At 49.5% G+C, this 14,629-nt stretch overlaps 1 protein-coding gene across 1 annotated transcript in view; it reads left to right on the plus strand.

The window, feature by feature from the left end:
* MROH5 (maestro heat-like repeat family member 5) overlaps positions 1 to 14,629 on the plus strand; it is a 72,315-nt gene that overhangs the window by 13,244 nt on the left and 44,442 nt on the right. Inside the window, exons 5-9 of the mRNA XM_011938121.1 lie at positions 3,373 to 3,532; positions 5,037 to 5,089; positions 13,090 to 13,197; positions 13,508 to 13,624; positions 14,205 to 14,324. Coding sequence (XP_011793511.1) covers positions 3,373 to 3,532; positions 5,037 to 5,089; positions 13,090 to 13,197; positions 13,508 to 13,624; positions 14,205 to 14,324 — 558 coding nt within the window. The remainder of the gene's footprint in view (positions 1 to 3,372; positions 3,533 to 5,036; positions 5,090 to 13,089; positions 13,198 to 13,507; positions 13,625 to 14,204; positions 14,325 to 14,629) is intronic.

Here is a 14,629-nt window from a genome sequence, read left to right on the forward strand (position 1 = left end):
CCACCCCACCCGCAGCTTGCAGTCCGAGAGCCGGCCCTGGCCGCCAAGTCTCCACTCCAAGGTGGCTTAGACTGACTAGGCCAGAGCAGCCCCAGGTGACACCTTAATACACACACACACCAGGGTGCCCCACGATGCAGGAGTAGACACCATTTACCCTCCGTGTGGTGCCCAGTCTTAGTTCATGTGATCGTGCAGGAGGCAAAGGCCACTGAAAGTTCTTTAATACTCAAAGCTCCTCCCAAAGCGAGAGGCACAGCACAGCACACCCCACAGGGCCACACAGGCCTGTCCCACACAGGGTCAGGAAGCAGATGAGGGACCATCTGAACATGCCTTCAGGGCCATGGTGGCAGGAAGTAACGAAGCAGAGACGTCCCCTAGGAGCTACAGGGACACTGGCAGGTCGGGGGCACCGTAATGGGACATCCATGCTCCCCAAAAGATGTAAGCAGCTCCGGCTGCTCACCTGGCCCTACGATTCAGCAAACTCAAGGAGAGGTTATTAGGAATAACGGACATCAAACAGCCAGCGCAGGGCCTGCAAGCGTGGCCAATGCACCCTCCACACAGGGGTTTATGGCCCCATTTACCCATGGAGAGGCTTAGGGACTGGCCTGCAGTCACAGCCCAGCTGGTAGGCGGCAGGTGGGACATGCCCGTGTGCTCCCCCAGAGAAGAGAATGAGGCCACCCTGGGTGTGAGAGACAGAAAAACGGGGAGCAAGGGCCATGTCCACTTAGTCCTTTTTTCCACCTCATTTCTTTTTCTTTTGGAATCCTAAGCGTGTATTTGTCACACTCACCGTTGCGAAGTCTACCAGGCATCTCTGCAGTTTACAGATCAATGATCCCAGGGAGCTGGGCTTGGGGAGCGGCGCCCCCAGGGAGGCGAGGGCTTCGGGACATCTCAGGGCTGTGGTCTGGCCTCAGCCTCTCTGAGGGTGGGCAAGACCCTCCTGGGGCTTCATGAGGAGGGGCCCCCGCACGGAGTCTGGCATGAACGAGGCCAGGACTGGTCTACATTTCTGCTTCTGAACACACGCAGCCCCGCTCCAGCCCCCAGAGTAAGTGGACACTTCTGTGGGTCCTGCCCACCACCTGGGACACAGAGGGGCATCAGGCACTGTCACCTAGGCCAGGACCAGCCAAACTCAGGCAATCTTCCAGCCCAGCATGGAGCCTGGGGTCAGCAGGGACCAGCCTGGCCCCACACTCCTGATGCCCTGCCCCGGTGGGGGCTGTGTTTCCCGCACCCTGTCTCCCCTTTCCCGATTTAGTCTCTGAAACCAGACACAGACTTAGGCTTCTTGGAGGCGGCTTCTTGGGCAAGGGCTTTAGGGAAGTAAGATTCTGAGCCTGTTCATTTCCAGAAATCTCTGGATTCAATTTCACACTGGACTGTGGGTTGGCAACCGCTGTCCATTGTCCTCTGGCCCTCATGGCTGTTGAGGATCCAGGGTCACTCTGAACCATGATCCTTCACATGCCACCTGCTGTCTGCTGCGGAGCTCGGGCTCGTGGAGTCTTTGCCCTGCCCATTCTGCAGGAGTGGAACTTGCTCTGGGTCCAGAATTAGCCACCAGGCTTTGTGGTCACGTATCCTTTCCATCTGGCTACCTGAGCCCTTGGTTCTACCACAGAGTGACCAGGTGAGCCCACTGCTGCCACCCTCACCCACTTACGTCAGTGTCTCTCTGTCTTCCCTTCTGTGCTCTGAGGATTCCCAGGGAGACACTCACCCAGGGGCCCTGCCTAGAGATCAGGGTCCCATCCCATGGCAGTCCATGCCAGGCCTGGCCTGAGAAGTGAGTATTCCTGGAGCTTATGGGCCTGGCAACCCCTGGACGGAGACACTCATCTGCCCCCTCCAGAGAGTAAGACCCCAGACTCTTGCTGGGGTGTGAGAGGGCCGGCTCCCCCAACGTGTGCAGAGTGTGGGAGGTACATCGAGGGACTCAACTACTTCTAAAACTATGTCACCTTTAGTTTCAGCCCCCTCCACTGCCACTCCAGTTCCAGAGGTTGGGAGACAAGAGACCCCCCAACTTCAAATAGTGGGGGATGGTGCCATGGGGGTGAGCTGGCCTCGGCCTCTGCTCCACTAGCCTATACATGGTCTTCAGTCCCCTCACCTACCTGCTTCCTGCTTCCACAGTGTGGTTACTATTATCCCTTTTAAAAAAATCTCCTAAAGGTAGTGTTAACTGAGGTAGGTTTTTAGAAAGAGCAAAATCAGATTCAATCACTATCTTCACAAGAAGCCCCCATAACCATACTTAGCATGATATATAAATGATATATCCATTTCATGCGGTGAGTCAAGCTGCATGGCGGGGCTCAGACACCCCCACTTTCAGATGCCCCCAGGTGCAGGCAGGCCTCCTCTTCACCTGCCTCAGAGCCACAGAAGCTGCCTTATGGCTCCTGTGAAGACAGAGAAAAGAGTGGACGTCAAAATTGCAGCAAGATGTAAAGGGAGAAAGGTCCCAGGTATGACCACACAGAGCCGGACTCCGGGACCCATGTGGTTCCTTCCTGCTGAAGATGCCCCTCCACTGGACAGTGGGGGCTTGGCCCGGGTCAGGGAAGCCAGGGACCCAGTCAGCATTGTTCTGCCCTTGAGCAGCTGACTCCCTGGCTCTCCTGGACAGGAACGTAGCCTCTGGTTCTGAATTCATGGTGAAAGAATTAAAGGATGTGACGTCCTGAGCCACCAGGAGCTCCGGAGAGGTGATGTGGGCTGGAGGTTTCAGGATGGGTGCCCTGAACCCAGGCCGTGCAGTGGGCTCTAAGTGGGAGTGGAGGTGCAGGCAGGCACACAGCACGAGCAAGGGCTCAGAGGCAGGGAGGAAGAGGAGGAGGTGCTCTGGAAATGGACGCAGACCAGGAAGGCCTCAGGCTCCCTCAGCCTCAGTTTTCTACTAAAAGAAACATGGGCTGTGTGGCCAAGCGCGGTGGCTCAAGCCTGTAATCCCAGCACTTTGGGAAGCCGAGACGGGCGGATCACGAGGTCAGGAGATCGAGACCATCCTGGCTAACATGGTGAAACCCCGACTCTACTAAAAAATACAAAAAACTAGCGGGGTGACGTGGCGGGCACCTGTAGTCCCAGCTACTCGGGAGGCTGAGCCAGGAGGATGGCGTAAACCCAGGAGGTGGAACTTGCAGTGAGCTGAGATCCGGCCACTGCACTCCAGCCTGGACAACAGAGCAAGACTCTTTCTCAAAAAAAAAGAAAAAAAAAAAGGAAACATGGATTGTGGCAGCTGTCCTTCTCCCTCAAACCAGCCCTGGCATGTGAAGAAGCGAGGTCTCAGAACAAGCCGCTCTTACTCTACCTCCTGCCCTGCCTACTCCCGCCTCACCCCAGGAGCTGGAAGACATATACCAGGACGCGGCCAGCAACGTGCTGGTGGCCATCTGCAGGCACTCGTGGCGGGCGGTGGCACAGCATCTGGAGACGGAGTTCCTGACGGGCGTCTTCCCACACCGCAGCCTCCTCTATGTGATGGGCATCCTGTCCTCCAGTGGTATGTCGGGTGCGAGGTTGCGGACAGGGTGGGGTGGGTCATGGAGAGTGATTCAAGAGGTGGCTTTGAGACCCCACATGGGCAGGGCACAGGGGCTGCAGGTCACTTGTGCACCGCGAGGTAGCTTAGTGCCTGGCAGCAACAGGCTGCGGCCCCGAGGACCCCCATTGCCCACCAGCCCTCAGAGGGCCCAGGCCATGCTCAAGACCTCCCTGGAAAGAGCAACAGCAGGCCCAGCCGTGTCAGCCCCTCGGATGGCTCACCCACTCCTGCTGTCAGTATTGCAACAGCCGGACCCGGGCGGGGCCAGGATGACAGAGGAGGTCCCGGGAGGTGGCCCAGGACAGGTGTGAGGCTGGCACACGGCCGAGCAGCTCCAGCGCCAGCTGCTGCACCTGTCTCCTCCCTTGGTCACAAAAGGCAGGCGGGCAGATGAAGAGATGGAGCTCAGAGAGGCAGCATGGCCGGCCAGGGCCACTCCCAGCCTGTCATAGCCTGCAGTGTCTGGGCCTTGCATCCACCACAGCCGCTGCCTGCAAGCTGTGGGAAGGGCTGGCCCGGACAGTGTGGCCTCTGAGGACCCCAGAGGAAGGATGTTCAGGGAGCTGCTGTCACAAGATAGCGAACACTGACTGAGCACCTACCTAATGCCAGGCTCCCAGCCACACAGAGGCAAGGGCCAGCTTTCATTCATTCACTCATTCGTTCACAACCATATGCTGCTGCACTTCCCACTGGGAGATGCAGGGCTGCCTTGAGGGCAGCTGGGAAAGCCCAGAGAGGAGAGGGACCAGCTGCCCTGGGGCCATCAAGGAGGGCTTCCTGGAGGAGGCAGCCAGTACAGGCCACATCTAGAGGGATGCGTAGGAAGGTGAGGAGGGACGCTCCCTCTGCCAAGGGCTTTCAGGAAGAGTTGGTTGGCAGCCACAGTGAGGGGTGGGGTTGGGGTGTGGCAGGGCCTGTGACTTGCAGGGAGGCCTAGGCCCAGCAGGGGTGTTTGGACCCTAAGACCTGGGGTGAAGCAGGACCCTGCTTGGCTTGGCCCTACACCCCCCACGCCAGGATTAGCAGGCTGGGTAGAGGTCCCTCTGCACCCTGGGGGTACTGCTGAGGCCACCAGATCCCTCCCCAAAGCAGCCTCTCCCTCTGGGGTAAGTTCCAAAGTTCCTGAAAAGCTCTCCACTCTCACAATGCCTCCCTCCCAGAGACTTACTTTCCCACTCTTGAGGGGCCATGCTTGGTAGTGCCCCTCCATTCACCATGAGTGAGCCCGAGGCCCAGAGAGGGAGCCCAGCCCATCTGAGGACACACAGTAAGGGCAGCAGGGCTGCAAGCCCACCCCAGCTCTCTGAACCCAGAGCCAAGCCTGGCTCACATCCCTCCAGCTCCCACGCCCCACAGAGCTAGGGTGGGCAGAGGCCAGCAGCATCAGCCCGGGCCAGCGCTAAAGGCAGGAGGAGACGGTTGTTAGACAGGGTCCTATGACCCATCCCTCCTCCCACAGAGGAGCTCTTCCGCCACGAAGACAAGGCCTGCTGGGAAGAGCAACTGATCCAGGTAAGGAGGCAGCCCAGCTCCCAGTCACCAGGCCTTCTGTGGGGCAACAGGGAGAGGCAGCAGGATGGGTGCCTGGGAGGAGGGTAGGTGGAAGGAGGGAGGAGGAAGGGAAGGCAAAGGGAGAGAGAAAGGGAGGGAAGGGAGGAAGAGAGGGTAGTAGGGAGACAGGGAAGATGGGAGGAAGGAGGGTATGTGGGGGAGTAAGGAGGGAGAAATGAGAGGAAGGGGAAAAAGAAGGAGGGGAAGGCAAGAAGAGGGGATGGAAGGGGATGGAGGAAGATAGGGGAACAAGAGGGAGCAGGGAGGTAGGGAGGGAGGACCTCTACTCTGCAGATGAGCACACAAGTCTGGAAAAGGGAGGGGACTACAGTTACAGGGCCAGTCACTGCAGCACTGGAACTGGGGAGGGGACCACAGTCACAGGGCTGATAACTGTGGCACTGGGACTGGGGAGGGGACCTCAGTCACGGGCCGGTCACTGTGGCACTGGGACTGGGGAGGGGACTGCAGTCACGGGGCTGATAACTGCAGCACTGGGACTGGGGAGGGGACTGCAGTCACGGGGCCGGTCACTGAGGCATCAGGATTCAAACCTCAGTCTCCACATGCCTGGCTCAGAGCACATACCCAACACACTGGGCCAGAGCTGTGGACCTGAAAAGAAGGAAGCAGGCTGGGGTGGACGGAGGGAGCCCCAGCCAAGAAATAGTCTGTGCAGGCCCATCCCTGAACACACACCCTAGTGAGTGAGGGGCTGACATGGCTGAGGGAAGGGACGTGAGACTCCCGCCCCCTGGATCCAAGTCCATATTCAACCAATCACCAGTCTGTGACCTGGGGGGACCTGCTTCACCTCTCAGTACCTTAGTTTTCTCATCTGTCAAATGGGAATCCAAGCACTTCACTCAAATGGTGGGTATGATGAGTATACGAGGTAATCCGTGTAAAGTGTCGGGCACCATGCCAGTGACACAGGAAGCCCTCACTAATGTCATTATTGTTCTATGGTAAGAGTTATAGTGATAGTGACAGGAGCAGCAGCGGTGGCGGCAGGAGAATAGTTGGAATGGAGCGGTACCCATTAGAAGTAGCACCAGCAGCAACACAAGCAATTAATAGAACAAGAAGACAAAAAATTACCGAGGATAGAGAAAACTTGAACAATATATTAACCAAATTCATCTAATAAAGTGCAAACAAAATATTCGCCAGGGGATGTGGGGGAAATGGGGATGGTTAATGGGTATAAAAAATAGGAAGAATGAATAAGATCTACTATTTGCTAGCACAAACGGGTGACTATAGTCCATTATTTAACTATAGATTTTAAAATAACTGAAAGAGGCTGGGTGTGGTGGCTCACCCCTGTAATCCCAGCACTTTGGGAGGCCGAGATGAGCAGATGACTTGAGGTCAGGAGTTTGAGACCAGCCTGGCCAATACGGGGAAACCCCATCTCTACTAAAAATACAAAAACTAGTCCAGGGTTCTGGGACACGCCTGTAATCCCAGCTACTTGGGAGGCTGATGTGGGAGAATCACTTGAAACCGAGAAGCAGAGGTTACAGTGAGTCAAGATCATGCCACTGCACTCCAGCCTGGGCAACAGAGCGGGACTCCACCTTAAAATAAAGTAAAAGAGGGCCGAGCACATTGGCTCATGCCTGTAATCCCAGCACTTTGGGAGACTGAGGCCGGCGGATCACCTGAGGTCAGGAGTTCAAGGCCAGCCTGTCCAACATGAGGAAACTCTGTCTCTACTAAAAAATACAAAAATTAGCCAGGCGTGGTGACATGCACCTGTAGTCCCAGCTACTCAAGAAGCTGAGGCAGAGAACAGCCTGACCCAGGAGGTGGAGGTTGCAATGAGCCAAGATCGTGCCATTGCACTCCAGCCTGGGCAACAGAGTGAGACCCCATCTTAAAAAATAATAAAATAAAATAAAAGAGTATAATTGGATTGTTTGTAACACAAAGGATAAACGCTTGAAGTGACGGATATCTCATTTACCCTGATGTGATTATTGTACATTGCATGCCTGTAGTAAGATATCCCATATACCCCATAAATTTATATATGTACTATATACTTACAAAAATTAAAAATATTAAATTTTTTTAAAAATCACCACGATAGACCATATGCCAAGCCATATATCAAGTTCCAACAAATTTAAAACAGCTGAAATCAGAGTACATTCTCTGACCAAAATACAAATTAGTGTTCAATATGAAATATATCTAGAGAAACTTCAAATCTTTGGAAATTAAACAACACATTTCTAAATAACCCATCAGTCAAAGAAGAAATCATAAAGAAAGTTAGAAACTATTTTGAACCAAATGATAATGAAACACAACATATGAAAATCAGATGAAAATCAGTGGGATGCGATAAAAAGCAATACTTAGAAAGAAATTTATATTTTAATGCCTATATTAGAAAAGAAGGTATAAAATCAATTATCTAAGCCTCCATTTTAAGAAGCTAGCCAAAAAATGAGCAGATAATAAACTCAGAGTAAGTAGAAGGAAGGAATAACAAAAGCTAGAGCAGAAATCAAAGAAACAAAAAGAGACAAACAACAGAGAATGACTGGAACAAAAAGATCAATACATTGAGCTAGATGCCACGGCTTACGCCTGTAATGCCAGCTACTCTGGAGGCTGAGGCAGATGGACTGCTTGAGGCCAGAAGCTCAAGACCAACCTGAACAACGTAGTAAGACCCTGTCTCTAAAAAACTTATATTGGGGTTGAATATGAGATTTAAAAAAAAAAAAAAACTTCTAAAAATTATCCAGGCATAGTAGCTTACACCTGTAGTCCAGCTACTCATGAGGTTAAAGGCAGAAAGATCGCTTGAGCCCAGGAGTTCAAGGCTGCAGTGAGCTAGGATCAAACCACTGCACTCCAGCCTGGGCAACAGAGCAAGACCAATCTCTATTTAAAAAATGATAAATAAATAAATAAATTGATAAACCCCTCACTAGACTGATCAAAAAGAGAGAAAACACAAAATACCAATTTCAGAAAGGAATAAGGAACAACACGACAAATCCTTCAGACTTTAAAAATTATAATGAAATATTCAATAAATTAGATAATTTAGATTGAATAGACAAATTCTCTTAAAAACACATGTTACCAAGCTGAAATGAGAAGAAACAAAAAATGAATAGTCCTATATCTATTAAAGAAATTGAAATCATAATTTAAAACATTCTCACTAAGAAAACCTCAAGCCCAGACACTTCACTGTGAATTCTATCAAAAAGTTAGAAAAGAAATAGTACTAATTCTACACAAATTTTTTCAAGAGAATAGAGGAGGAAGGAATAACTTCCTAAATCATTTTATGAGGGCTACACAACCCAAAGACATTACAAAAAAAGAAAGAAAACTAAAGACCAATATATTTTATGAAAATAGACTCAAAAATCTTTTTCTTTTTTTTTTTTTTTTCTTTTTTTTTGAGACAGTCTCGCTCTGTTGCTGGAGGCATGTGCCAGGCTGCAGTGGCACAATCTCAGCTCAATGCAACCTCTGCTTCCTGGGTTCAAGTGATTCCCCTGCCTCAGCCTCCCAAGTAGCTAGGACTACAGGCATACACCACTACGCCCAGCTAATTTTTGGAATTTTTTTTTTTTTTTTAGTAGAAATGGGGTTTCACTATGTTGGCCAGGATGATCTCAATCTCTTGACCTCATGATCTACCCTCCTTGGCCTCCCAAAGTGCTGGGATTACAGGCAAGAGCCACCATGCCTGCCTGAAAATAGACTCAAAAATCTTAACAAAATATTAACAAATTGAATAAAAGGATAAAACACCATGATCAGGAGGGTTTATCCCAGGGTCACAAGGCCAATTTAACATTTGAAAAGCAGTAAGTGCAATTCAACACAGTAATAGAATAAAGTAGAAAAAGTTTGATCATATTTATAAAAAATTATGTGGAAAAAGCATCTGACAGAATTCAATATCTGTTCATGATAAAAGCTCTCAACAAACTAGGAGCAGAAGGAAACTACCTCAATGTGACAATGGACATCTAAAGCTACAGTTAACACACTTAATGATCAAAGACCGAACACTTTCCCACTAAGATCAGGAATAAAGCAAAGGTGTCCTTTCTCTCCACTTCCACTCGACATTACACTGAAGTTGCTAGCCAATGCAATAAGGTAAGAAAAAGGAGAAGGGAAAAAAGACATAGAGATTGCAATTGAAAAAGTAAAACTATCTCTTTTGTAGACAATGTGACCATATACCTAGAAAATCTTACAGAATCATATTTAAAATACTAGAACTAATAATTACTAATACTTAGATTTAGCAAGATCTCAGGATACAAGATCAATATACAAAAATCAGTTGAACTTCTATATATTGGTGACAAACAATTAGAAAATAAAATTTTTCTAAAAAATGACATTTTCAGCAGCATTAAAGATATAAAAGACTCAAAGATAAATGCAACAAAATATATGCAATATTGTTACAAAACATTGCAAAAAGAAATTAAAATCACCCTTAAAAATGGAGACATATGGTGTTTGTGGACAAAATTATTCAATAATAGTAAGATGTCAATTCTCCCAAAATCGATTTGTAGATTGAATGCAATGCCAATCAGTCTCAGAAAATTGTGTAGTAGTATTAAATATAAGCTATAGAATAAATTTTTATAAAGAAATTTTAAAGAACCTAGAATAGCCAAAACAATTATAAAAAAGAATAAAATTGCAAGAAATCTGCTACTTGATTTCAAGACTTACTACAGGGCTACAGCAAACAAGAAATGAGGCATGGGCATAGGTTAAACAAATAAATCAATTGAACAGAATAGAAAATCCAATATCAAACCATATGTAAACAGTTTTTTTTAAAAAAAAAAAAAGGTGTCAAAGCAATTCAAAGGGGAAAGTCTTGAAAAAATAGTTCTGAAGCAATTTCACATATGTAAGCAAAAAAGTGAACTTTAGTGCCTAGTTCAAACCACTCACAAATATTAATTAGAGATGGAGCCAAGGCCTAAAATGTAAAAAGTAAAACTCAAAAGTGTCTAAAAGAAAACAGGAGAAAATCTTGCCAACCTTAGGGTAGCTAGATATTTCTTAGGGCTCAGAAAGTAATCATCATAAAGAGAAAAAAATGATGTCAGATTTCATCAAAATTAAAATGTTTCATCAACTGATATCACTAAGAAAATGAAAAGGCAAGCCACAGACATAAAATATTCACAATCTGTGTACCTGAAAAGAGACTGTATCCAGAATAAATAAAGAACTTCTATAACTCAGTAAGCAAAAGACAAAGAGGTCAATGTTTTAAATGAGCAAAAAGGCCACAACACACCTCAGGAAGGAAGACATCTCAATGACCAATAAGGAAGTGAAAAAACGATCAGCAACGTTAGTCCTCAGGGAAGACTCAGGTAAAACCACAAGGAGCCACCTCCACGTCTGCGCCGAGGGGATGCAGGTGAAGAAAGGACCACAACGGACCCTGGCAAGGACGTGGAGCAAGCAGAACATTGAGGGTGGGATGGGGAAATGGCACAACCTCTTCGGAAAAGCTGACATTTTCTTTTGAAGTTAACAGATGACTCAGCAATCCCACTTTTCGGTATTTTACTCAAGGGATGTGAAAACATCCATACGCAAAATTACTTCTACAAAAATGGCCGTAGCAGCCTTATTCATTCTAGCCTCAAGCGGAAAACAACCCAGACAGGCAGAATTCTGCACACTCCCCCAAAAGATCTAAAGTCAGTCATCTAAGTGTCCATCTCAGGAAACTAGAGAAGGATCAAGTCAAACCTGAACCAAACAGAGAAAATGAAATAATCAAAGTTAAAATAGAAAAAGAGGAATGAACTTGCGGTACATGCAACGACATGGATGAATCTCGAAAACATGCTGCGTGAAAAAGTTCCAGACACAGAAGATCACAGACTGCATGCTTCCAATTACATGCAATTCTAGAAAAGGCCAAACTAATCCGCAGGGAAATCAGAACAGTTTTGTCGTGATCGAGCTTAACCAGGAAGGGGCATGACAGAGCTTTTTGGAGTGATGTCAAATGCTCTATATCCTGAAAGGATGTGAATTACATGGGCTGGATTCATGAACTCTACAGAAAAGATCTGTGCGCTTCATTCTGTGGAGTTAAAATACCTTGATTTTTTAAATACTTAACACTTTAAAAATTAAAAATTTGGGGAAGAGATGGGCTTCAAAATTCAGCCCATGTTTTAGATTTTTTAAAAAGTAATATGATATACACGCTGTATATTCCAAGAACATCCTTAACAGGGTCTGGGCAGATGCAGAATGAAATAGATTAGGATCCCTGCTACAGAAGCAAATAGTCACACCAGGTCCCACAAATTGCATCACGTCAGTGTGGCTCAGTGTCTGCTATCCAATGAGGTTGCTGCAAAGCTAAGGGGGAAAAAATGTTTAATTTTCGGCGCTTGGGAATTTGAATTTTAGACAAGGAACTGTGGTGTTGTTACGTGCAACAGTGAACAAAGACAGTAAAGGTCCGGGGGAGGGGACCTTCTGGGGGATGACCTCAGGACTTCCTGGGGGGCTGAGGTTTCGTAGAGATTCTGCCAACACCTGTCTTGCGGCTGAGAGAGCCCCGCAGGTCCTAGTGCACCCCAGTGCTTTACAGATGGCCAGGAGGAGGTCTACCCTGGGCAGACAAGCTCATCCAGCTTCTGCCATAAGTGGGGGAGCATTTCCATTCCAGGAACCAAGGGATCAACCCCAAGGAGGATGCAAACGGTCCTGCCTACGTCTTCTGCCCCACCAGATGTCCCCTCGTGCTCACAGCATCACATATTTAGTATTTCTTCAGGATAAACTTCTAGAAATGGGGTTGCTTGGGGAAATTGTCCATATTTTAAACTGTGATATTGACATTGCCTTTTAATTGAGATTGAAAAAACCTTCCAAAAATGCAGATCCAACCACCCTCCCACCAAAGGACACTTTCTTGCTGATAGTCAGTGTTTGACTGTTTGCCAATCTTAGTCAAAACATTACATTAGTTTTCATTCCTGAAGTCTTAGTGAGGTTGAGTTTACAGTGTCTTCATCGTGTATGTCTCCCTTCATCATTTTACAATATCTTGTTTGTCATCTTCTTATTGATTTATAAAGTGCAGATTGTTGATCTCTGATGTTAACCCTTGGAATAGGCGGCAACAAAGATCAAAACAAAATTTTGCTTCATCTTTCAACTTAATTTATAGTAATGTTACTGAACTAGCTTTTTAAAATGTTTATCCTCACATTTATCAAATTTTGGCTTTTAAGGTTTTTGGGTTTGGGATCATAATTTTGGAGGTTATCATCCAACCCCAAAGAATCTTTGGATCAAAAATCTTGGAAATGTTGAATCACAGAATCTGGGAACACTTGAAATTGAGAAATATTGTAGTCATCGTTGTAAAATCACGTGACGGTAGGAGCGGAACTTTCAGGACCTTGTATTTTGAAGGGAGAGTTCATTCATTGATTTGATTTCTCCTTCATTGATTTATAAAGTTATTGGCCTAACTGCTGTGTGCCGGGTACCACGCAGGGTGCTGGGGGTCCAGCTGTGAATTACCAGATGAGGCCCTGCCCTCCTGGCACCCACCGCAGAGGGGCCACCTTCCGCTGGCACTCACTAATCATCTGCTCTGTCAGAGACTCCTGGGTGGTGCCCGGGACATAGTCAGGACTCCACTCTCCAGCCTCTTGGTTTTCCAGCCTCACCTTGAACCCCTCTGCAGAAAGAATCTTCAGGAATGAGTTCCCTGTCCCTCAGAGCCATAGAACGAAGAAGAGAGCTGGGCACTGGGGACTCAAAAGAGGGGAGGGACAAGGGGGTGATGGATTCAGGGTTCAGGGTGGCCAGGGTGGGCAGGGGCAGCTAGAATCCCAGGCCCTGCTCTCAGGTAGAGGGAGAGACGGCTCCAGCCCCCCATGCCCCTCTGCTGACAGATGGCCATCAAGTCAGTCCCATTCCTGAGCATAGATGTGTGGTCCAAGGAGCTGCTGTGGACACTCACCACGCCCAGCCGGACCCAACAGGAGCAGTCCCCTGAGAAGGTGAGCCCCACCCTGCCTCCAGGAGCAGCCCCTGCCTGCCCCCTACACAGCCCCAGGGGCTCTATCCATAGGACACCCAGGGCCCTAGCAAGAAGTTGGTGGACTTGAGGCAGGGGTGAGGCCTGGACAGCAGGACTTGAGCTGCACCTGCTGCAGCCGCAGGCAGAGGCTTGCACAGTCCACAGCCAGTGTCGCAGTGGCTGCAGGGGCCCAGGGAGGCCAAGCGAGCGTGGTCAGGGGCAGCTGCTCAGAGGAGGTGGCAGGCCATCGGGGGGGTCAAGCACCAGATAAGATGCTGCCCTTCCCACAGGCCTTCCTGTTCACCTACTACGGGCTAATCCTTCAAGCTGAAAAAAACGGTGCCACAGTCAGGAGACACCTGCAAGCCCTCCTGGAAACATCCCACCAGTGGCCCAAGCAGAGGGAGGTAAGGACCCAGGCCCCACCCTGTCCCCACCACCACCTGACCCTGACCACAGGCTGAGCCTGATGGCTGGTCTCACACCATGCCCTAATCCTGATCACAGCTTGAGCCTTCTCCCTGTTCTCACTCCAACCCCTGACCCTGGTCACAAACTAAGTTCTGACTTAGTCTATGGCTGAGCCTTGATGCTGATCACAGGCTAACCCCTGACCCCAGTTACAGCCGTGATCTCAGCCACAGCATAGCCCTCCTCCTCCATCGTAAACACATCTCCTCATTCCCACTCCAGCACAGCCTGCTCATAGCTGGCAGTGAGGGATAATGAGCCTCCAGGGATCCACCTCTGCCCCCCGCACCCCTCACTCCCCCTACCAGACCCCATAAGCCGTGTGTCCCTGGCATGGGCTCGGTCACAGGTTCTGACAGAGTGGGGTGGGTGCTGGCTGCCCTGGGGCCCTGGATGAGCCCCAACCTCCTCTGGGGGTCCCATTCCCCCTCAGTTTTCACTCCTGCTAGGGGAGGAGCCGGGTCTGTTCCTGGACTTTGGGGTCCCCTGATGAGTGACCCTGACCCCGACGTACAGGGCATGGCTCTGACCTTGGGGCTGGCGGCCACCCGCCACCTGGATGACGTCTGGGCTGTCCTGGACCAGTTTGGCCGGAGCAGGCCCATCAGATGGAGCCTCCACAGCTCCTCCCCAAAGGTACTGGCTCAGGAGTCCCCAGAGACCAGCAGGGGGCTGGGACAGCAGGACCCCCACCCTCCATGAAGGCCAGCCTCTGGGGACTCCCAGGACACTGCCCCGTTCAGCAGGAGGGGAGGAGGTGGGTGTGGGAGGGGCCACCACAAGGAGGGGAAGGCAAGGGGCCTGGACTCCAGCCAGCTCCAGTAGAGCCGACTGCCCCGTACACACCCCACCCTAACACCCCGCCCAAACTGTGGCTCTAACAAGGCCCGAGCCATCCCCCAAAGAGCCAGTCCCAGTCCCCCTGTTTTCCGACTGAGGGC

Source organism: Colobus angolensis, unplaced genomic scaffold (assembly GCF_000951035.1).
Source record: "Colobus angolensis palliatus isolate OR3802 unplaced genomic scaffold, Cang.pa_1.0 Scaffold17, whole genome shotgun sequence".
Classification (NCBI taxonomy): Eukaryota; Metazoa; Chordata; class Mammalia; order Primates; family Cercopithecidae; genus Colobus; species Colobus angolensis.